The sequence below is a fragment of the Ctenopharyngodon idella genome, chromosome 2 (assembly GCF_019924925.1).
Source record: "Ctenopharyngodon idella isolate HZGC_01 chromosome 2, HZGC01, whole genome shotgun sequence".
Lineage (NCBI taxonomy): Eukaryota > Metazoa > Chordata > Actinopteri > Cypriniformes > Xenocyprididae > Ctenopharyngodon > Ctenopharyngodon idella.
The window spans coordinates 35198931-35224778 of record NC_067221.1 but is presented as its reverse complement, the minus strand read 5'-3'; the positions used below and the strand labels follow the sequence as shown (position 1 = coordinate 35224778).

The window sequence follows — 25848 nt, the reverse complement described above, 5'->3', positions numbered from 1 at the left end:
TTTGTTTGATCCCTGCTGTACGCATTCATGTGTTTTGGAGAGGTGTGGCTATGGAGATGCTCTGAAGGGAGTGTGGGATCTTATGCTTTCAAAGCTATCTTGCTATTGATAGCCTCTCCAAAAATTACCTACCCTACCTTTAACTCCAACACCATACATGTGTCAAAGTAGCCGGAACAACTTTTCTCTATTTTCGAATATGACGAGGCAGGCGAGCGATGTATGTAGGCCTGTGCATTTTCCAGTAAAAACCATCCTGACAGTTCTAAAATATATGCACTTATAATAGGCTTAGTGAATAAGGGTAAGACAGAAATACGTTCTGGAAGAAGGATTGATGATGTATTGCTTCATTATTTATATTTTTTCTTAATTTTGAACAAAAAAAGTTACACAGTGTACCTTTAAGTTTAGCAGTTAGACACTGAATCTAAACATAACAGACATTCACCCATCTGCGACACCACAATGGAGCTCTGGAGATTCCTTAAGATATGGTTTATTTCAGAGACCAGACCACTGTGGTTTTCAAATTACCTGTCTGTGTGGATGGCCCTACTGTCATTCATTCATTTACTTGAGCAGTGGAGCAGCAAAGATTATGAAAATCCTTTTGCTCAGGAGGACAGTGAAGATATGAAAATGAGCTTCGCGAACTGCAGTCTTCTGAGGACTGTTGCCATGCCAACAATCTAATGCATGAGTTGAGAAAAAAGCTTATGCTCACAGTTCTTATGCTGCAGGGGATACAGTAAAATATAGGTTAGAGGTTTATTTATCCTGTTTTGATTTCGTATTTTAAGTGTAAAATAGCAATGCATGCATAATCCAAAAATCCTTCAAACATCATTTTTTTGGCCCTTGTGAGCTCTATCCATGGTGCTGAAATATGCCTCTAAGTGTGTATATATATAGAGAGAGAGAGAGAGGGTTAATATTCATGTAAGGCAGGTGCATCATTACCATAAACCTCTGACTTAGCCTTCATTCAAACACAACTAATTCAAAGGAAGTATCTGAAAGGCAACAGGTGAGCCACAGTGACGAACAACTTCCGGCATCTGGAGACCGAGTATATGTGACGTGCGCTGATGACGCCTGCACAGCAGCAGGCAGCGCTGTCGTGTACGGTGACATTTCCCAGGTACACAATCTAATCGGGCTAAGCGAACCAAAACAATAGTGACAAAACATTTACCAGATTCTTCTTAACTTTCGTTTATCTGGAACCATAAGTCAAAGGCCATTAATTGGAAACATGATCACAACACAAACAGGCTACTGTTCGACTACAGTTCATTCGCAAAGTGAAGAGAAAACAATACGTAAACACTGCTTTGGATGGGTGCTTCATTGATAAAATGACACGTTTAGTAGCATTCTTTTAAACATTTATGGAACATTAATATTTATAAACATATATATTAAACTTACATTTCTTGCCAAGGCAAAATGGAATCTGAAGGTAACGTTTTGTTGAAGTCGTTTGCCGCTTAAAAGTGCTCCTTCTGAAAGTGATTCCAGCCATATAGTTCCGCTGTGTCGTTATCCTTATATGCGGACTTTCCTATTCTCATATAGGACGATTATTAAAACTGTATAGATTTCGGTGTGAACGGCCCTTCATTTCATTGTATTTTATGTATGGTATAGCCTACAATCAAACTATTTTTCACACTTTTTGCACCATTTTTTTTTTTAAAGACCTACAGATTTATTGGAAACTAAGCATAGGCCTACTTGATTTTCTTTTGTTTTCTTCAAACATCAAGCATGTTCTTAAAGGGTTAGTTCACCTAAAAATGAAATTTCTATCATTAATTACTCACCCTCATGTCATTCCAAACCCGTAAGACCTTCATTCATCTTCGGAACACAAATTAAGATATTTTTGATGAAATCCGAGGGTATCTGATCCACACATAGGCAGCAATGACATTGCACCTTTTGAGGTCAAGAAAGGTATTAAAGACATCGATTAAAATAGTCAATGTGACTACAGTGGTTCAACCTTAATATTATGAAGCGACGAGAATACTTTTTGTGTGCAAAAAAAATTAATAATAATAATACCGACTTTATTCAAAAAATGTGTCTGTCCCGTCATGCTGCTACGCTATTTTCGTTGCAGAGCTTCTGTGTTTGCGCACAAAAAGTATTCTTGTCGCTTCATAATATTAAGGTTGAACCACTGCAGCCACATCAACGGTTTTAACGATGTCATTAAGGTGCAATGTCGTTGCTGCCCATGTGTGGATCAGATACCATCAAAATATCTTAATTTGTGTTCCAAAGACAAACGAAGGTCTTACGGGTTTGGGAGGACATGAGGGTGAGTACTTAATTTGACAGAAATTTCATTTTTGGGTGAACTAACCCTTTAACTGACACTGTATATTTATGTTGGAAATGACCCCTATAAATCATTTTCACAAAATTAAAAAAAGACTCATGCTTATTTCACTTTTTGCTTTCAAAAAAGTCATAATATTTTGATGAATTAGTCTAAGACTGAAAGTCTGAGTGGGCCTATAGGTACGCTATAAAAAATAAAGTATGTAAAATGCATTTATAGCAACAATAAATTAAGGCATGGAAAAAAATTAATGTGGAAAAAAGTGCAAAATATAAAGTTGAAAAATTGCACATGCTATGACATGCAGCAAAACAGTCACTGACAACAAAGCAAATGTAACGCAGATATAATAAAAGTTGTTGTATAAAGTTCTTGAGATTCAATTGAGCTTCATAAATCGGCTCTTTCTTGTGATCTTTTCCTCTTTTAGCTCCCCAAACCACAGGCTTTCAAAAGGTCCCTGCGAACTCCAAGCGTCACATGCAAAGGAGCGACTGCAGAGCGCAGTTCAGTGTTTCCTCTCGCCATTTTCAGCTTTCGCCTGATGGGGCCACCCTTGCACCTCCTGGAGTCCCCATCTCTCTCTCTCTCTCTCTCTCTCATAACACACACACGCCCGGATGGATGACTTCACTGTTCCGCCCGGGTTTCCTTTATGATCGCGGGATCTCCCGTATCTTACAGCAGACTTCACCTGACCGCTGGTGTAGCCGTGCACTCAGCCGCGCGCTCTCTCTCTCGCTCACTCGCTCTCCCCAGAACGACTCACTCTGCACCGAGCACTCCAGTCCCATTGGAAGTTGGCGGTGCGAGGAGTCTGACATTTACGCGCAGGGATATCTACGTAAAAATAAGTGCACTTGTTTTGCGGGGATAGTTGCCATATCCACCGTAGCTGCCTATACAGTTCTATAGCGCCTTCTGCGTCGCGAGCCCGTCCTTAACAGCAGTCATGTCCGAGGTTCTGCCGTACGGAGAGGGGAAAATGAGCGGATACGGAGGGGACAACGATGTCAGTCAGATGTCCTTCAGCTGCGGGCTGCAGGACACCAACTCGTTCTTCGGAGCGTCGCAAGCGAAAAGACCTCCAAAACTTGGACAGATCGGCAGGGCGAAGAGAGGTGAGAATGTTATGCCGATGGAAGATAACTTACTGAAGTTAAAGGAATGGAGACTTGTGTAATCTACTCACTTTCTGAGATGTCAGTCAGAACGACAGTCTCTGTCAGTCCATAACATTTAACAAAACAAGTCATACAGGTTTGGAACAACATAAATGGGAGCAAATGACAAAATTTCCACTTTTAAGTGAATTGTTCTTTTAAATAGATGCTAAACGATTGGTGACGCAAAATATTTTACTGTGTTAATCAGTCTTTCTCAATGTATCAATAATATTTAATGCAACCCGACTGAGAAATTGCCTTGATTTAGGTGATATTGGTATCTAAAAACGCGTTTAATATGCAGTTTAACATTTTAATTCGTTTGTGCTGTATTGAGTCTCCTAGTTGCGCAGTTACACGCTCGAAAATACGCACATGGTCGATTGTGTGAAGTCTTAACATCAGCTGTCTGTCTTCTTCTTCTTCACAGTGGTCATCGAGGACGACCGAATAGATGAGGTGCTGAAAGGCATGACCGACAAATCATCACCGGGCGTTTAAACCCGCGCGATGCCTTGCAGACATTTCAATTTTTTATCACCGATTCGAAGCACTTGTCGGTTGTGCATGTGAAGAAGATTGCAAAGAGATGGGGGGACGGTGGCACGACGCTCGAACCACGAGGAGACTAAACAAAAAGGGCAAACGAGAATTAAAGAAGGGAGAGACGGAATTTCCTTTGGGGTTTGCTGGCAATTCTCCAATATAAACGACACCCGAATGAAAGCTTTCAGGAAGATGTCGGAGATGTTGTTGTGGCTGCGCGCGCTGCGGCTCTGTGAATAAAGATGGATGGACTTGTCATTATTATTCCACGACCATCATCTTCCAAAAGCGCTGTAAGCAACGCGAAGTTCAACCGAAGACTGAACCGCATCTTAAGCTCTGTTACTATAGCTGTACAGTATCTTTGCTCAAAGACCTTCCCCTTCACTCACACACACACAAACAAACACATACATATATGGATCTGCCTTGAGCGTCGACTTCAATTCGACTGCTGCTTTTAGAGACATTTTAGACTTCACACATACAGATATTGAGCTCCCATAATGATAATTGAACTATATATGTACGGATGGTGCAATGTGAATATTTTCTTTCGCCATTTTGCATCATGTTCTTTTTCAAAAATTGAGAATATTATCATTCACATGCCCACAGGTGTTGAAGCGTATAGTCTTTGAAGCGTCGTTTGCTGATCTATTGTTTTGCCCTTCACTGCAGCTGATTTGCGCACCTGCGCCACGGATTCACAACAGTACAGCACAGAGGAACATTGTGCATTACCACCTCATGTAATTAAACCAACATGAATGCGTCTTGGTTTCTTCCAAGCCCTTTTATGTTTGATATATTTTGATTTCAGCTCCTCACATTTCTTTTGTCGTGTCCATCTCTTTGCATGAACTTTCACTCCGGTGCCAACAGAGGTGCCACCATTAATCTTACCCTGGCACGCTTCTTCTTTTTAAAAAAAAGTCATATTTGTATTTTTATATCTAAATATTTGTTATTTAAAATGATATGCTAGTATGTCGTCTTAAAGATTCATCAACAATGATGTTTATATTTCAGAGAAAAATCTTTAGACAGGGACGAGAGGATAATTCAGTTTGGTTGGGATGGTTTTTTGTTTGTTTTTAAAAAGACTTGATGAATGAATGTTTCTCTGGTTTTTTGCACACCTACACATCTGTGTTGAACTACTGTTATATGGAAATCGTAAACTGTGACTTGAGCTTTGTTGAATTTGTTAGAAAAATGGCGATATTAGAAATCTACTGCACTGTTTACGAATATCTTCAAAAAACTTGTTATTTGACAGGTTTTTGGACATTACGTTTCTTTTATTTGAATTTTTTGCTTTGTTTTGTACCATTATTCTAAAGAAACTGACTATGGTTTGTTGTGCATGAAACCTTAATACTTTTCAATAATGGAACATCGTTTTATTAAGCAAAAAAAGCAACAAAAAATGTCATGACATTCTAAGAATGAATCATTGCATATTAAAATACCATTTTCACTGTATTTGGTGAACTAATAAATGGTGGAAGAACATACAGTTATGGATTTCTGTCGTCATTTGACTGCATTACAAAGAGGTAAACAAGTCTGACACAAATATTGATTTTGAAGCCCCTGCTGGTGAACCCATCTGCATTTAGAGGTGGGCCTACTAATAAACAAGACTTGGCTAATAAAAAGAAAATGACAAATACTATCCATAAAATGATGAAACAAGTATGGTCACATGTTTAAAAATATCCCCATGGAGTTTTAAATGACCAGATCAAGCTGTTGTCGTCTAATGAAATATTAATGTTTCAATATAATTCATGTCAGGATGGTCGTATCTTACCGTGGAACCCAGTCAGAGAACTGCAATCCTCTTTCAGCCTGTTATCTCCTCAGAGATCTTTAGTGTTGGAGTTGTCTGTGAGGATGAAACCATATGGAGAGAGTGTTGGTGCGCTCCAGGCCTGTATTTCCCAAAGGACGTAGTGAAGTTTGGCACCAGTTCTGATGCCCATGTAATCACGTTCAGACTGATCTCAGGCTAAGCTCACAGTCATGATGGCAGGGAGATTGTTCTTGTGGCATAAGGCCTTATGAGAGCTTTGAGCTGTGCTGCTACATTTACTTGTGGACCTTCTGCATATCGACATTGGAAGATGGATTATAGGCCTTGAGACAAGGAAATCATTTGACTGTTTCCTTGAAATCTTTAAAGGGATAGTACACCCTGAAATTAAAATTCAGTCATCATTTACTCACCCTCATGTCATTCCAAACCTCTATGATTTTTCAAAAATTTGTGAAACACAAAAGAAGACATTTTGAAGAGTTTTTTTGCCCATACAATGACAGTCAATTGGGACCAATGTTGTTTGGACCCCAACGTTCTTAAAAATATCTTATTTTTTAATTTCATAGAAGAATGTCATATAGGTTTGGAGCGTCATGAGCATCACAATATGTACAATTTTTGCAGTAAAATATCCAAAAACCACTAGTGTTATATATTTTCTTCACTTGTAGATTATCCCAATTGCTTCCAACGATGTTTAAATCCAGAGAAATTCACAATTTTTAACGTCCCTTCTCATTGCGTCGCCTGTCAATGGCATGTCCACGTTATCCTCAGTTTCCATTTTTATTGCCATAGAAACCATGGCAAAACATTGAGTTTAATGCAAAAAAAATGTGGAAGCAGCAGTTGTCACTCTGTTGTTGTTTCACACAGTCATCATGGACCACAATTATTCGTTATCGTTTGCAGTACTTTCAAATGTACTTTTAGTATGATTGTTCTTAGTCTCCGCCTCAGACGTCACGCCCATGGACCGTTGGCTGAACATCTGATGCATATTGCACACTTAACTGGAAACAGTTCAGGATTTTCGAAGTCGTCATCTGATTGGTTGAATTCTACAGGATGTGTGTCACGTTCTTTAATGGCCCACCTGGAAACAAATGCCGTGATGCCAAACCCCCTCATGGAAAAAGAATGCCGTCGTGTTTACAACTATGACAATGAGCGCTTACCAGGATCAACTAAACGCTGGATGTTCAAAAGTATGTGAAGTTCGCAGCTCCATTGTTGCAGTAAACTTGCACAACTTTCTTGAATGAATCATTAATTAGATGCACGCCGGTCTGTTATTGTAGGGACGTCGACTTTACATTTTCACGCTCTTAAACATGACGCAGAACTGTGATTGTTTGCGTTACATGTCACTCAAACGTCCTCTTGGGCGGTCCTTGGCCAATGAAAGCTGCCATAGAGTCCAGACCTTCTGCCATCAGTCTGAAGGTCTAGTTACGCGAGACTAGATCGTTCTGAACACGTAAAACTGCTGTTACCCCACCTTTTAATTAGACAAATAAAGTGACATGTATGAGCAGTAATTTTGCATTAAATATTATGTTACTTGCGGCTAAAACTTTATTTCATTAACTAATCCATGAACATGATTTGCGAGTCCCGTTGGATTGATTTCCATCAGCAGCGGAGGTGAAGAAGACAACTCCTATCATTTCCCACTCCTTCACAGCGTCATCAAGCTATGCCTTTGTTATTGTTTTGAATATGCTACCTCTAGTGGCAAAAATTACATACTGTGCCTTTAAGGCTAATTCCCACTACACCGACCAACGGCAACAGTCACCAGCTTACAGTATGTCACTTCTCAGACATTCCAAGACCCTACAAACAGCAATTCAACATGTACAGTTGGTGAAAACAAGCACCAACCAATGGCGATAGGAGTAACACAGTGATCCGACAAAACCCGCAGAAAAATATGTCTGTTGCCGTAGGTTGGCGACTGTCAGTACAGTGTAAATTGGCCTTTACATCACATTCAAGGTAGGCAATACATTCTGTCAGTATATGCATTCCCTGGGAATTGAACCCATGACCTTGGTGTTGCTAGAGCAATGCTCTACTGTATGAGCTACAGGAATACTTGTTTACAGTAATACAGGAATCTGACTTTCCCTTTAATATAAGATTTGGCACCTTAAAAACATGATAGCCAGTAAACAGACTTACTTCCAAACAGATTGGATGAAGCCATGCTGTTTCCTGTTTACACTGAACACCCTGAAACATCTAATGCAGTTAAATTTCACAGCAATATTGATGTTTTCCTTCATCACACACTCACACCCATCCCCGATACAATGTGTGTGATTCAACAGCAAGAGAATCAATGGCTTTTATCCGTGATCTGTGCCGTCATGCACCCATGAGTGGGTTTTGGGTCAGCCATGTCCGATGTGTGCAATGAGGCTCAGGATCCATCTGGAAACAAGTCAGGCTTACCTAAATCAATTTAAACTCCAATACTCATCCAATCCTGATAACATTCTATAACTCCAGTTGACCCAAGCTCAAGTTTGGCCACTTACATTTTCAAACGATTCTCAGATGATCAATGTCAGTTTAACCTCAGCGGTTATCACAGACTCGCAACATCTGTGCGTGTTTATTCGAAAAGACTTGACGAGGTCCTCACACAGCAGAAAGTCCATCAGTCAGTTACTCAACCGTAGTCAAGGACACTCAGCTTCACCATCTCAGTCTATTAATACACCTTCATGGCTGTTGCAGTGTTCCTGAATGGCTCCAATGCCCAGGGGAATCCTTACCGCTTCACACAGGCTGCTCAGAGCTGGAGATTACTGATACACTATCTGAACAGACAGGAGGCCCGCGGCAGCTCTGGAGTGACTGAGCGACGCTGTGGCCTGACCCAATATGGAAAGCCCAACTCTCGGCAGATAATGACAGCATGATAACGGAAGAAAGAGGGAGAGATGACATTCTAAGATTCTCAAAGAATGAGCTCTCTGCTGGAAGAAATGAAAAGTGAGAAAGACATTTGAGTTAAGAGCATTGTCCTTGATTCATCCCAGCTTGTAGCTCTCAGTTGGTGCTCCATTGATCTCCCTCATTAGAGATAACAACATATATTTCCTTGCAGTAAATCCTCATTTAACAACACTGTGAGTCAAACTGGATCGTATAAACCATAAATATACAGAAAATGATGTCAAATACTCAAAATATGCTACTTTTTTTATTTTGACCTTGTTCTTCTTTTAATTAGGCATTGGAGAGAGACAACAGGGGTCGGAGATATGAATGGGATATGGAAATGTTGCAAACTAGATTCAAACTCATTCACCGCATGCATGGTTCAGTGTGGCTACGCTTTACTGTGATTATCCAAGTCCATGTAGGACATCCTGGTTGGTCCTGGTGGAACATTTCTGATATCCAATCATGTTTTAGGATTAGGTTCAGGGATTGGCTTGGGACTTAACATTCTTATGATTTTCTTAACATTTTGCTTTGATTTTAGGGAGCTTATGGATTAGAAATGGAGTTGGATCTATGACAGGAATGTTGTTCCAGAACCTGCAGCTCTCCTGCAGTCTTACTACAGTGATAGACTGATTATATATATATATATATATATATATATAAAAAATACATAAATAGTATTTATAATATATGCCTATATTTGGCCTTATCAATATTTGACTACATCAGCTGTGATTGGTTAATTTATAGAAGCTGTATTTCACCCTTATATCAGTTCCAGAATACAGGTCATTTTGAGAAAATACTGTAAAATTTGTAAACATTACATATTTTAAAACATTCATGTTGTCATTATGTCTATATCAGCATTATATTGCTCACCCAGCTCTCTAGACATCAGCATGGGCCATTAAAATAAAAAGAAATATAAGTCTACACCTACTACATTACAATTTTCTACACGTAACTCATTACATAATCCTTCACATAACAGAGATGCGGCAACAAGGATAACAGAGATAAAGATTGTTTTCAACAAAGGAATGACATCAACCAGTTAGGTTTTGAAGTGCTGCCCTCTGTTCCAAAAATGTCCCTGCTTTGACCTTAAGAGCAGTAGTGACCAAACACGCCTCTGTCCGTAACGTAGCTTGGTGAATTGTTTACCCTAGTGTTGTCAGTGGATCGGCTGTGAGCAGGGGTTTATGTGTCTGCTATCAATACCACGGTCTATGTTGTTGCCGCCGCTGCTGGATGATGATGTAATGGTGTGTCCTGACCCCTCCCCCCAGCTGAACAACAGCGCACATTTGTCCCTACAGAAACATGAGCCTGAACAAGCGGATCCCAATCTTTGAATAATGATATTGAAGGGTCATATTATCATTTTGGATTCTTTTCTTGTGGGTGCAATAACATTGACTAATGAAAATGATCTTTCTGCAAACTAGAGGCAAGGATGTACCAAAGGGGTCCAGGTTTGGCAGGTTAGTCCAGTTAGCCCCTGCTGGTAGATGTTATAATTACACCATCCATCCATCTGCCTATGTATCCATCAGTCTATCCATCATCCGTCCACAATTCTTTCTATCTATCTATCTATCTATCTATCCATACATCCACCCTTCTATCTATCCACAATTCTATCTATCTATCTACCCATAATTCTATGTATCTATCCATCTATATATCATCCGTCCACCCATCTATCTATCCAGCCATCTGTCTATCTATCCATCAGTCCATCCATCCATCCATCCATCCATCAGTCCATCATCCATCCATCCATCCATCAATACATACATCCACCCTTCTATCTATCCACAATTCTATCTATCCATCTATCTATCTATCTATCTATCTATCTATCTATCTATCTATCTATCCGTCCATCCGACCACCCGTCTATCTATCCAGCAGTCTATCTATTCATCAGTCTATCCATCCATCCATCTATCCATCCGTCTATCAATCTATACATCCACCTGTCTATCTACAATTCTATCAACAATTCTATCTATCTACCCATCTGTCTATCCATCCATCCATCAATCCAAACATCAATCTATCCATCGTCTATCCATCCATCCGTCTATCTATCCATCCATCTATCCACAATTCTATCTATCCATCTAACAATCTATCTATCCATCCATCATCCACCTGTCTATCTATCCATCCATTTATCCAACTATCCATCTATCCAACTATCTATCCGTCCATTCATCCATCTGTCCATCCATCCATCCATCCATAATTTTGCGTTGTTGTTGGTACAACTGTTTATGACATTTAAAAAACATGTTATTCAATTAAATTTGGTGAGCACCATACAAGGACTGATTTTGTTCTTCTCTAAGACAAGACGCCATCTCAGAAAATATCTAAGTACACTACTGAAATTACTCAATCACTTATTCAAGAGTACATTATTGAAGATCATGGTCTTAAATGTCAATATAAAGTAAAACTTGCATGTGGGTTTGCATTGCAAGGGTGTAATCAAAACATAACCACCCATTAGACTAATCAGGGTCTCCTGTTCTCCGCAGCAGCTTTATGGCGTTTAGGCAGCACTAAGTTCCTGAAGAACCATCACACATCATGGCGTGAGGATACGATCACAGAATAAATCTACACCTGATACCTGCAGCTCACCTGATACCAGCTGCCATCTGATACTATCCCTGCCCTGACGGCATTGCTTAGTGCTTCAATGAAGGGGAAAGACCTGTGACTACATCATCAGCTTTCACAGATGACGCATTCAATCTAGACATGATCAATTCTGAACTAAAAGTTTTTAAAACTGCTACTGATATATGAACGATTGCTATTTAATAGTGCATGCTCACCTTTACTTTTGCACAGGGTTAGGGCTTCAAAATCATCACTTTCAGTATTATTTTGGGTGCATAATTCATCCCACACAGACATGATTAGTTCCTCAAAATGTGCAATTTTTTGAGGAAACTTGTGCTATTACTTTTCTAAGCGATCAAACTTGCAATAAAATGGAAGAAAAAATCCCATAGGCTTACCCAAGCCATATCTAGGTATAAAAATATCACACTTGGGGGTGGCCTCTTGTGAAGAAACCACCTAGGAACCACTCAGAACATTCTAGCAATGCTCTAAAAACAACTCATAACACCTTAGCAACCACATAGTAATGCCGTGGCAAACTTTCTCAACATAAAGTGGGTTTAAATGTGTTTTGGGCTCTCATGATTCAAGAATAACCTTCATCTATTTACTATAAAAAAAAAAATAAATAAAAAAAATTTAAAAAAAAAAAAAATCACAGTGTAACATTTCAATCTATGTTCACATAGATTGTGCACACAGGAAGCTGTTCTGAAATTCAGGCACCTTCTTCAAGTCTTAAAAATAGACGGTAATTACATTCCAGAGCTAAATTAAAAATAAATGATTTCTGGTTTATTAATGGCCTCCTCCGATTCACTGCAGCCATTCCTCATCCAAAGCAGCACACACACAGACACGTCTGTCATATTCTGGCACACAGCAGGGCTGTTTGTTTTCTGTCTGTCTGTTTATTTGTTGTTTGAGAAGCGTTTGTGACAGATTTGTCTCTGCACAAGGGTGCAGGTGTCAAGCACTCAACCTTGTCATACCAATCAACACAATCACACAGAGAAATAGGCCAGAGAGAGAGAGAGAAAATGCAAAACAGAGTTAAACTGCACATGAAAGAGCCCTAAAAAAGCATGGTATAAAAAAAAAAAAAACCCAGACAAGATATTTAAAACATACAAGATATTTGTTTAAAAGCTTATTGTCATTCCAAGTCAAAGTACTGAACCAACTAAAAACCGATACAGTGAGGCATAAAAGTCAAACATGGCATTTCAAAAGTTTACAAGATCTAAAATTGAAGTTGCTGGGTTTTTTTTTTTTTTTTCAAATACTGTCCTTAAATGGTTAGTTCACTCAAAAATGAAAATTACCCCATGATTTACTCACCCTCAAGCAAGTATATGACTATCTTCTTTCAGACGAACACAATTGGAGTTACTTTAAAAAAATATCCTGGCTCTTCCAAGCTTTATAATGGTAGTGAATGGGGCTCAAGATTTTGAAGCCCAAAAAAGTGCATCCATCCATCATAAAAGTACTCCACACGGCTCCGGGGGATTAATAAAGGCCTTCTAAAGCGAAGTGATGGGTTTTTGTAAGAAAAATATCCATATTTAAAACTTCATAAACTATAATAACTAAAAGTCAAGTTCCAGCGGAAGAGTGACCTCTGACCCGACTTATGATGTAGGATGTAGGAGTAGCGTAAGCTTAGGCGCCTCTCGCAGTTCAAACAAATAGGGCTGGGCAACAAACTCAAGCTCCTCTTCTCTTTTATCGAAATCCTGTGACATTTCTCTTTAAAAATTCTTGTTTTCGACTTCTAATTCATGACTGGTGTTTTGTTTTGCTCTATCCTCTGCGTTTCTGTGCTCATCAATACGTCATGCGTTGGGTCAGAAGTCACTCTTCCACCAGAACTAGACTCGCGTACGGCCGTTTCCAGAAGCCAGTTATTATAGTTTATAAAGTTTTAAATATGGATATGTTTCTTACAAAAACCAATTGCTTCGCTTCAGAAGGACTTTTTAACCCCCTGGAGCCATATAGATTACTTTTATGATGGATGGATGTGCTTTTTTGGGCTTCAAAATGTCAAGCGCCATTCACTACAATTATAAAGCTTGGAAGAGCCAGGACATTTTTTAATATAACTCAGATTGTGTTCGTCTGAAAGAAGATAGTCATATACACCTAGGATGGCTTGAGTAAATCATGGAGTAATTTTCATTTTTGGGTGAACTATCCCTTTAACATCACCAGAAAAACAGAGCAATCCTTTTTGAGACCAGCAAACTGTTAAAGGGATAGTTCACCCTAAAAAAAAATGAAAATTTTGTCATCATTTCTTTACCCACATGTTGTTTTAAAGCCTGTATGACTTTCTCCCTGGAACACAAAAGTAGATGAAAGTGAATAAAAAAAAAAGAAAAAAGAAAGAAAAACATTTAATGTTTTGTTCCACAGAAGAAATAAATTCATATGAATTTGGAACAACATGAGTGAGTAAATGATTAAAAGAAAGAATCATCATTTTTGGGTAAACAAATCCGTTAGAGGGTAGGAGCATAAAAAATTAAAAGTATGTACAACTTCAGTCAGCAGTCTCTTGATTGACAGATACTGTACAAGTCCTTATAATCCAATGTTATTCAGGAAGTCCTCAGAATCCACTTCCTGAAATTTTACATCAGTTGGTGAAGCCTCAGTTTCCTCAAGCAGTCTTCTCTCCAATGCAGCATCCTCTGGGCTAAGCTCCTCCCCTTTGGTGAGAACATACAGGAAGTAGTGGAAGCTGCTGCCATAGTGATAGTGCTTGATAGACCAGTCGTACTTTGCTCGAGCATAGAGTCTCTTACGGAAATGTGGCTGCGCAAATGTAACCGAAATGAAACGGCCTCCAGGTTTCAAAACACGACTGACCTGTGGGGCAAAACAAATCACCTGATTACTATTAAAGGTATTATTATGAGCGTTCCATGCATTATTGTGATAATTACATCTAATTATCTCTACCATCATTATATTCAAATAAACATCAACATTTTCTGCACACCCCATATGCTGCCCATCTACAGTAGTGGAATTGGGTTAGATATTAAATATGTTGATCCCATGTGACATGTTGTATATTCCAAGTGTGCACAGAAGACCAATGGCCAAGGTCAGGATTTTCGTTAAATAATAAATTAAATTTCAGTTGTTTTTTCACCAAACCCTATCGTATAACCCCGAACACGTGGAACATGCAACACGTGTCGCATGGGATCAATCTGTGATACTTACTTTTTTTTTTTTTTTTTTTAAAGCTGGTCGCTATTCACTGCCATTATATGGATGAGTGGGACTTTTTTTTTTTTTTTACATTTCTCCTTTTGTAGTCCAAAAAAGAAAGAAAGGCATACGGCATTAGAACAACACCAGGGTGAGAAAATTATGACTTAATTTTCATTTAAGGGTGAATTATCCCTTTAAAATACTATGACAAACTGTTCATTGTAATATATTCTTTGTGTAATTTCAATAGAATCAACTTAAATCACTGTTTTAATGAATTATGTGCTCATCCTCTATGGGGAACTGAAGTTGCAGATTTCTTTTTAAAAAACCCTCACAGATGCAGCCAGGAGAAAAATGCAATGCGCAGTAATGTACCTTACAGCTACATTTTGAGTGTGTGTATATGGGTTTACTAGCTGCAGGTTTACTTTATGGACAAAATTGTCTCCAAAATTGAACAAAGTATGACAAAATCACCCTATTGAAGACGTCAAGGGACATTCTCAAAAGTAAAAAATCTATTTTTTTTTATAGAAATCTTTATTTAAAAACATAACTATATGACCCCAGTGGTTTTGTACTTTAAGTGTGTGTTTATGTGTTCATAAGAGTATTACACTATTACACTATTGATCAAAACTTTGGGATTGGTGAGATTTTTTTGAAAGAAGTCTTTTATATGCTCACCAAAGCTGCATTTATTTGATCGAATATATACAGTAAAACTGTAACTGTGTGAAGTATTATTACAATTTAAAATAACTGTATTCCATTTTAATATATTTTAAAATGTAATTTATTCTTGTGATGTCAAAGGGGAATTTTCAGCAGTATACCTCCAGTCTTCAGTGTCACATGATTCTTAAGAAATCATTCTAATATGCTGATTTGCCATTCAGGAAATATTTCTAATTATAAGCAATGTTGAAAACATGCTTTTTTGGTATTGTTGTTGAAACTGATATATTTTTTAAGGATACTTTTATGAATAGGAAGTTTAATTGAATTTAAAGCATTTATTTGATGAAAAAATGTTTGTAACCTTATAAATGTCTTTACTGTCACTTTTGTTCAATTTAATGCATCCTTTTTGAATAAATGTATTAATTTTGGAAAGAACTGCAGTGTATTTGTGCCCATGAGCATGTTCGAGTGTTTGTGTTTATACTGTAGGTTAGTGTGCATGAGTGTGAGTGCATCACGTGCCCCTGCCACCCATTCTTCATCTGCCTGAAGAAATTAATAATTCACACTTTCAGGTGTCAACATGGAATCTGCCGAGAGTGTGAGAGAAGAGAGAGAGAATAGAAAGAGAAACTTCCAGACTTCCACTGACAACTTTTACAGGAATGAGAACAAAGAAAGTCACACTTTCTTTCTCACAGTTTAAAATAAATAAACATTTTCTAGTTACTTGATCACAAATTAATCCTATATTGATGTGCTTAAACTATGAGTTTTTATTCTTAAAGGGTTAGTTCTTCTATGGAACTCCAAGAAAACGTAGATAGTGATTCACTCAAAATCTTCTCTTCTGCTGTATCTCATTTAATTCAAATCAAGATGTGTTGCTCCAGGTTTGACCTCAACAGGTATGTTTCCATCCACCTGTTTTTATGCAAATTTTGGCATATTGCATAAAAAACGTTGGATGGAAACGCCAAGATGCGCATATATTCTAAAGATGCGCATAAAAAAAAAAGTATGTGCTCATTTGAGGCCAATAACTTTTTATCAATAAGAACACATGCCCATAAACTACGATGGAAACACATCTACTAAAATAAATCCCTTGATGCGCAACAAAATACTCACACGACTTTACATCAGCAGAGGATGTGATTGGATACCTAGACTAACCAGTGGACTAATTTCATTGCACAGCATCTCAAATGTTAGTTTGGTCATTCTGAAATGCCTGAGCCAAAGTCTGTCATTAAAATGGTTGGGTATAATTCCCTCCTAGAAGTGTCTCACATGATTGCGTTCCCAAAAACCAGGCATCCACCTCCGAACGCAAGGTAACATGACAGCGTTTATTTTGTTTTGTCTGCACACTCTGAGGTGCAAGTAATTTATGATGTACAAAAAAATAAATAAGTAAGTATCAGCTGTGTGTAAAGTGAACCACATTTGGTTTTCGATCACTGAAAATGGGTAAAATTCAACAATTTGAACATGGAGCTGCTTTGAGATCCCCATATCTATGGGACTGAACTATATAGTGCCTTTAAAGTTAAGATTTCAAAAGGAAAGTTTATTAGGAATGAGAATCCGTAAGGATATTACAATATCTTCAATAATTTTAGACTTACAGGCATGCAAACTTTGGAAAGGGAATATTTATGGCATTCAGACAGGCATGTTCTATGCAATTGAGAAAAACAAGAGATACAATTCTAGTTTCAACATTATTCGTTCTTCAGATATTCCTTTTTGATGGAAAAAAAGTATCAACTGTTTGCAAAGTGACCCACATTTGGTTTTTACCACTGAAATTTACCAATTTACTCATGGAGCCACATTAAGATCTCCATATCTCTGGGACTGAACCATCGAGGGCCTTTAAAATGAAGATACCAAAAGGAAAGTTTGTTAAGAACCAGAATCTAAAAGGATATTAAGATATCTTTAATACTTCTTGAGTTACAGGCATGCAAACTTGAGGCAAAAAAAAAAACACAAGAAGTGCTTTTTGTCATTTTTGAACGGTCACCGTTGGCATATAGTGAAACAACGATTGCTAAAGTCAACAGATTTTGCTAATAGACTTTCCAATCTCTGTGTAAAAATAAAACAATGATGCTGCCATCTTTCTAAAGTCATTTTTAGACCCCTGTAAATTGGCTCCAAATCTCAGGTGAAAATTGTCATTTTTACCCCCCCTCTACAAAATAGTATTGCTCAGTATTTAATATTTTGGCTTTCATCACTATTTATGTTTGTCTTTGTACAGAAAAAATATTAACAAAATCAAAAATTTGAGCCAGGGAAGTTTCCAAAATTTGGTTGATTTGACACAGAATGACCCATAAGTTAAATTTGCAACTTTGGATGGAAACACAACAATGACAAGACACTTCACAACCAATGACATTAAAGACACAATGATAGTAACGAAAGAATTTATCCCTCTTCCTATTTCTAGTCTATTTTTTATTTGTAAAAGCAAGCAGACCTGCTTTTCCTCTGACAGTAAAAACCATCATCCATGGTTGTTTCTCTTCGCTAGCAACGTCCCAGCATGAAACACAGTGAACATGACACTAAACAGTTTCTCCTGGGTGAAGTGCCAGATCTGGAGGCGAATCAGATGATCTCAGCTCACCGTTAGCAGCTGATGAGACTAACGATCAGGTTTATTGATCTCTCTCTGCCTCTGATTAATGACCCTCTGACACCCGCTGGGCCATCCAGAAAATCACCAAACCAGTCTCAAGGTGAACGCTAAACCCTGGATCACACACATTACAGCCTATTGTACAGCCATACGTCAATGCGCCTTTGGTTAGTTGTTTTTTGTTTTCCTTTGACACAAAAAGACAGAATGAATGTGTGAAGGACATGAGTTCTTTCAGACATACCATCTGAATGAGAAAGTACTGTGGTTAACACAGAGAGAGAGAGTTTTCTTCAATAAAAGCTGACCTCATCTGCAGCGTTACTGTCGTCATTAAAATAATTATCTTGCTTCACTTGCTGTATATGTCAGCATCACAGACTTCTGCCGTTATGGGTCCTGCAACAATTACATCTAACCTGAAGTTCAAAACACTCTGGTTAATGGTGAACAGAACACTAAGGTTCCTTTCCAAAGCCATCATTACAGACAATCAAAAGCAGTTGATTTAAACCAGTGACTATTAACGTCTTATCTACACATTGATCACAGTATCATTATTTACACACAGCTATTAACTATGATGTGTTGTTTGCTTCATGCAAGTTTTATAGGCATCTGAAACAAGGGCCAATCATACTATGGCATTCATTTAAAATAAAAAGTTCATAGTTCAAAGTTTTTGTACATACCTGTATGATTTTGGGTCACACTAATGCTAGTCTTGCATACTAAATGGTATGGAATATTTAGTGTTGATAGTACATGTATTGAGATGCTGCCCTTCTCCTGGTGCACTTTTTCTGGTGTTTTGTTTTGTCTTTAATTGGATGAAGAACCGCTGACTGCTGAGGAAACTTGCAAAAAAAATCGGCTGCAAATTGGGAAAGGCTGACAGGGGATTTGTGTGTGTGTGAGAGAGAGAGACAAAGAGTTCGTTGGGTAAGGTTTGTTATTTTGAAACACAAATATCGTGTATGTGTGGAAGTCAGGATGTTTATTTGTAAACTATGTAAACTTTATTTACATAGTTGCTTTTTTTTACATAGATACTTTATTTACATGGATGCTTTTTAAAGACCCCATAAATTCACAGTTTGCTTTCATGTGTTGTCATTTGTCCACAATTGAAAAATGAATTTTGTCCAGGATAAAGCATTGTGGAATGTCCCTTTTTTTTGGTTACATTTTATTTTGATGGGTCAACTTTCTACTAATTATTAGTAACTTTGCAAATACATGTCAATTAACTCTTATTAGAGTATTAGTAGACTGTAGTAGACGGTTAGTAGACTGTTAGGTTAGGTGTTAGGGTTCGCGTTAGTAAAATAAGCTGACATGACCATCAAAAAAAGTGTTAGCAGATATTAAGCAGACAGTCTACTAATACTAATGAGAGTTAGCTGACATGTAGTTGCAAAGTTACTTGTAGTAATTAAGTGCTGCCCTTTTTTTAAATAGCCATTTAATTACACCACAATGCATGACATCCCAGTGAGCTTGCTAGTGAGTTGTATATGTTGCACTATATCTGCTAAAAGTGAATTACTTGTCATTGTGTACTCTGAATATTGTTGGTTCAGACAAAGTGGGTAAATGAATAAATGTAAATAATAGGAGTGTGATGAGACACTTAGCTCACGAGACGAGACACGAGATTGGGTTCACAAGAACGAGACAAGATTTTTGCACAGTATTTTTAAGAAATGCTCAATGACAAAAATCATGACTGGAAAAATAGTCTGCAGGTGCATAATCATCTTGTAATGAATGTCATTTCAGTTCTACTTTCTGAGTATGAATTATCATATGCATTGAAACACAACAATATACAAGTACTGTAAAAGGTTTTGCCACAAACTCAACTGATTTCACATGAGTCTTCCTCCTGCTTAAGTGCAAACAATAAGTGCAACCATAATCAAAGTACTCTCTCAATATTCAAAGTGCAAACAGAGACCAAAACAGAGACCATAGCTAATAAGTGGTTACAGCTACACAGCCCAGCCTAAGATAGGTTTGATATTGGGAGACAGGCTATTGTAAGTAGCTTAATTTAAAAGCATCAGGGAGCTCGCGTTTTACTTTCACTTTCAAATTCGGGATCGCATGTATTCTGTGTATCAGGAGTGGCGGTGCTGAGCGCGCATTCTACAAGATAAGACATTTATCAGACGCTTAGGCCGTGTGTCCACCAAAGAATCTTATTTTACTGCTAGCGTATTTTTACAATTGTTTTTAATGGGAGCACTACGTTTTTAAAATGGCAGGAGCGTAATGAGGCGCTGACCGTCTATTTCATGCTGAAGCGCCGAGCGCTCACCACTTTTTACTGGTTGCCGAGAGTTGAAGAATGTTCAGCTTTGGGTAAAACACAGCGCTCGTCATTGTCTTTTTACCCAGCTGTCCAATCACAGTGGAGGAGGGGCGGGACAAATACAACACTGACCAACCGCCACATTCTGCTTGTACAACGTCAACAGATGACAACAACAAGCATAATAATGGAACAAAATTATTTAAAACAAGAGCCAGAGCAAATACTTTACATTGAATTTACATTTTTTATATAGAAGCAATACAGAAACAAACTATCTGTGAAATGAGATACTAGTAACACTTCCACGGATATTCTGTATCATAGCAAGCAAAGCATCTCAACTGAAAAGAAAAAAAAAAAACGCTGTGCTGTCGAAGTGCTCTCAAGCACTTACAGCAAGGCATTTTCAGCTGACTAAAAAAGCGGCCTTAGGCTCCGTTGCACAACGAATCCTCCACCATTGTCTTATCGGTCATCTTGCCTTACTCTCGTCACGTGATCAGTGAACTATGATTCCTGCTGCACTCTGTGTGACTCTGCAGCTCATAATGGATGAGCAGAGCAGACGTTTACAATAGTTTACAATTAAAACGACCAATATCCAACTGAATTAAATGGTTTTTATTTCTATTTTTTTTTAAACGACGGTGGAGGCGTGCCGCGGTGGGCACCATAATATAAATGTAGCGGTGGCATATTCTATGCTAATTTAACCTTCACGCTCCGTCATGGTGATATCGTGAGACAGCTTTTCACCTCAACGAGAAATCTCGTCACATTTTAATATCGTGCCACGAGATCTCGTCATACCCCTATTAAATAATACTAATAATTACCTGAGTAATTGGTTCTTTTATTGTCATTACACACTAAAATAAGTAGCAATCTTTGCAATGTAACCAAAAGCCACAAAACACCAATTTTGACTCGATGGGGTCTTTAAACTCGGCATGAAATGGAAGTTGCCAAAGTGTGATCAGGGCTTGATTTTGTCCATGGGGAATTGACTAGATGGGCAGGGTTTGCTATTGGTGGATCTCATGTAAGTGACAGTTTGTCCTGCCCTCGCACCAGAAAACACGTCATTGTCGCTGCAAGAGGAAGGTTAAAGTCATGTACACACATAAACCATTTATAATAAATACAGCAATATTCCATAAATAAGTACCCAAGATTTTGTCTTTTACTGTATATAGGTCATATTTTACTTTTTTCACCCTAACTTCATGTTTCACACACACAAAAATAGCAGAAATAAAAAAAAAAAAAATTATCAGCGCTACTTAATTTGGTCTAACTGTGCACAGAGCCGGGCATGTGAGGTTGCGGAAACGTGTAATTTTATGACCTAGAATCTTCCTCCTGCTTGTTAGCAGCCAGAAAGTACTTTAACAAAGCAACTCCCAGCATCCTCCAGGGGCATTAGTAACAGCATGCGCTCATCTTCATATCGTTGTCTGGTGCTCTTTCTCTTCCCCGGCGTGAATGTCTCCTTCAAGGACCCTGAGCTCAAAGCTACCATCTGTCCAGCAGCAAAGGGCATGAATGTGTGTGTATGCAGAAAACCAACACATAGAATTGTGGACAGACTATAATGATAGGTTTCTAGTGTGCTAACAGCTGTCATATCAGCACTCAGCCCTCAGGGAATCAAGATCCTTTACGGCCACTGAGAGCTGCCAAATCTTCCAGCAGACGCAATTATCAAACTAACAATCTGTGAAACCGCACAGGTGATGATGAGGTCATTTATTCATCCTTCTCCATTAAAGGTGAAGTGTGTTAATTATTTAATGTGTGTATATCTCAATGGAATTACTGACAAAAAATGCTCAAAAAGGTTTCATCAATAATAATAAACACAAGTGATGCACATAATGTGCATCATGGTGATAAATAAATGGTTGAATTAAAACAATACAAATATGAGGAGGGAAAAAATACAGCATATATTAGAGCATATATTTAGTTTAGTTTGTTAGTGGCACATAAAAAATTCACACTTCAGCTTTAAGGACATGATGCAGTCTGTTAAAAATAACAGACTCGTAATCAGCCCTGTCTTGCTTTTCAGTGAATATAATGTGAACTCGTTCACCTTTATGAACTCAGTTCTCTAAACTGTTCATCTTAACCAAACTCACAGCTGTAGCAGAACTCCATGAGTCACTCATTATGGCTAACGCCTCGAGTTAAGACCAGATCACAACGTGTCTTTATGCAAAGAAGGTGCTGCTGTCTTTGGCTCACAACGCACGGCCATTGTTAATTAAGAGACTCAAAAACATTTCTCACCTTATTAACACTTTAACTGAATCACACAAGCCATCTGGATTGTGTTACAAGGCAACCAACAGCAACTTTTTATGTTTAAAATTGCATACTACCATACTACTACTATATAGTAGGTAGTGTGTACAATGCAAATAACCTGTACGCATACCCAGTGCTGGGTAGTAACTGATTACATGTAATCTGGATTATGTAATCAGATTCCAAAAATTAATTACTTGCAATTAGATTATAATACAGTTTAAAATACTTGTAATCAGACTACAGTTACTTTTTTGATTATATGATTACATATTATTCACACAACAATGGCAGTAAATCATTCATAATTTATTGATTCTCCCTAATTCTTCTTTTTCATGTTTTAAATGTTCCTTTCTTAAAAAGCATATCGCTTATATACATTCAGAAATTCATCTAGTTTTGTGAAATTACGCACATAGACCAGCCGCTAGTCGAATGGCTATAATTACATGGAAAATTGGCCACAAAGCATTTGACATTTGGATTAACAGAAATCATTTCACTTTTAATATCGAATCAACTCCTGACAAACGCATTAATTATTAATTGAATTATCACTCAGTAAGTCATTTAACCATGTATTTATTTCATTATTATCTTTTCATTAAACTCTCAAACTCCCTGAAGCTCCCTCACGAACCCCAGTTTGGGAAACCCTGACGTAATGTAATATTTAATGCACTTCATGTTGTTGATAACAAGGAATGGAATATATTTTCCTCTCTTTGTATTTTTATATCAATATGGTACAATATTATTCTATTTAATTCAATGTGATAAATGAGTTAGGGTCAAAGTAATCTAAAAGTAATCTAAAAGTAGTCCAATTATATTACCTAAAATGTGTAATGCAATGGATTACGTTAACTACAATTTTCATCATATAATTTGGAATCAGTAACAGACCACAATTTGTAAGTAATCTACCCAGCACTGTGCATACCCATAAGAACATTACAATGGATAGTCTATCTTACAATGCAATGCGCTCAACTTAACTTTTTATTTCCAGAGTAAGGAATAAAACTGAAGCAATATCCACTCTGATTTGTAACATCTCTTGTTTGACTTGTTTGGACGGCCAAAAATTAAGACATATATACAAAACAACTGCATTTATTTCTAAATAGACAACTATTATAGATGGCAAATGTTGAATGCATATGCAATATAGTGAAGACAAGTGACAATAAAGTAGTATAGTGCTATTCAAAACATTTAGCACTGCATACTGAATCACATGCAAGGCGGAATACAGTTTATACTGCAATATGTGCACTCCATTGCTGTGAACCTTTCAGATTTTGTCCTGATTGGTCAGTGCAGGCTGTGAGTCCCAGCATCAGAGCAGTTTGCTAGACTTGCTTCTGCTCTGATAAAACTGCACTCAGCATGTCTGATTTGGCCGCAGGCCGGGAGACTGTGGCCTGGATTTTGAAATGAGGGTTTTGGATGCTTTTGCGCCTGCGATGCATAATTGCAGAATTTACACTACTCATGCCCAGGAGGGATAAACATGACATTCCTTTAACGGTGGTTTGCTGCCTTGATTTGATAAATGTAGCAGTTAGCAGTGTGATTTACCATGTTAAGGGAACATTTCAATCAATCAATCAATCAATCAATCAATCCAAATCTTATCTATCTATCTATCTATCTATCTATCTATCCATCCATCCATCTATCTGGTTTAGTCAGTTAGTCTGCCTATCTGTCTGTCTGTCTGTCTGTCTATAGCTACGTTCACACTGTCAGTCCAAATTCGAATAATTGCGTATATTCGATTGGAATCTGATCTAAAACTATTTGACGTCCACTTACAAATGTTTAGATCTGATTTGTGTGTCCATGCCGCTCTTTTGTTTTCCGGAATATCTGCATTGGTTTCTATGGCAATGGAGTTGCGTTTGTAGGCATATGCAAAAAACAACAAAAACCGCAAGATGGAGGGGTTTGCAATACAGATGTTGTCTTATTTACAACATGGAAATGTGTAGCCACCACGCTGGACTACTGCATCTTATGAGGAAGCAGCAGAAACGTAGGAGGCTGGTATGGCTGGCTTTATTCAGCACTGTCGTCTCTGCCAGTTTCAAAACATGTCTGAGTTATGTTGTCATTTTCTCCTCGTCCAGCACTTTGCAACACAACATTGTCTCTGCAGTGACTTATAACTTATATTATTTAGACTTATATTATTTCCTATAACAACGTCTGACATTTACGTTTTACGTGGTATGAGAAAGTCAAATAAAACATGCGAAATCCGATCAGAGCAGTCAGACTGAAACAGTTTTCCAGAAATGCGATTTGAATTGTATTTCAGACCACATGTGAATGTAGCTCGAAACGTTTTTTTTTTTTTTTTTTTAAATCCCATTTTATGTGATTTTTGGCCATTCACACTTGCTAAATCTGACTGGATTTCAATCGGATATGGACAAAAATCGGATTTGGACTGACAGTCTGTACATTGTCTATCTATCTATCTGGTTTTCAGTCTGTCTGTCTGTCTATTGTTTTCTGCCTGTCTGTCTATCGTTTTCTGTCTGTCTGTCTATCATTTTCTGTCTGTCTTCTGTCTGTCTGTCTATCGTTTCTGTCTGTCTGTCTGTCTATCGTTTTCTGTCTGTCTGTCTATCGTTTTGTCTGTTTGTCTATCGTTTTCTGTCTGTATTGTTTTCTGTCTGTCTGTCTATCGTTTTCTGTCTGTCTTCTGTCTGTCTGTCTATCATTTTCTGTCTGTCTGTCTATCGTTTTCTGTCTGTGTCTGTCTATCATTATCTGTCTGTCTATCGTTTTCTGTCTGTCTGTCTGTTGTTTTCTGTCTGTCTGTCTATCGTTTTGTCTGTTTGTCTATCGTTTTCTGTCTGTATTGTTTTCTGTCTGTCTGTCTATCGTTTTCTGTCTTCTGTCTGTCTGTCTATCATTTTCTGTCTGTCTGTCGTTTTCTGTCTGTCTGTCTATCGTTTTCTGTCTGTGTCTGTCTATCATTATCTGTCTGTCTATTGTTTTCTGCCTGTCTGTCTGTCTGTGTCTATTGTTTTCTGTCTTTCTGTCTGTCTGTCTATCGTTTTCTGTCTGTCTGTCTGTCTGTCTATCATTTTCTGTCTGTCTATCGTTTTCTGTCTG

At 37.9% G+C, this 25848-nt stretch overlaps 2 protein-coding genes across 4 annotated transcripts in view; one reads left to right on the top strand and one right to left on the bottom strand.

Annotated features, from left to right (window-relative positions):
* Nucleotides 1–2995: 2995 nt before the first annotated feature.
* On the top strand, nt 2996–5590 carry camk2n1a (calcium/calmodulin-dependent protein kinase II inhibitor 1a). Its single transcript, XM_051879466.1, has 2 exons — nt 2996–3477; nt 3953–5590. Exons 1-2 carry the CDS (start codon nt 3309–3311, stop codon nt 4021–4023), a joined length of 240 nt encoding a protein of 79 aa, XP_051735426.1. The 5' UTR covers nt 2996–3308; the 3' UTR covers nt 4024–5590.
* An 8302-nt stretch (nt 5591–13892) lies between these two features.
* The window catches only part of ece2a (endothelin converting enzyme 2a), a 96566-nt gene continuing 84610 nt past the window's right edge, over nt 13893–25848 (bottom strand). For all 3 annotated transcript variants that reach the window (XM_051915818.1, XM_051915808.1, XM_051915828.1), the window contains exon 4: nt 13893–14383. In XM_051915818.1, the coding sequence (XP_051771778.1) occupies nt 14096–14383 (288 nt within the window). In that variant the 3' untranslated portion in view covers nt 13893–14095. The remainder of the gene's footprint in view (nt 14384–25848) is intronic.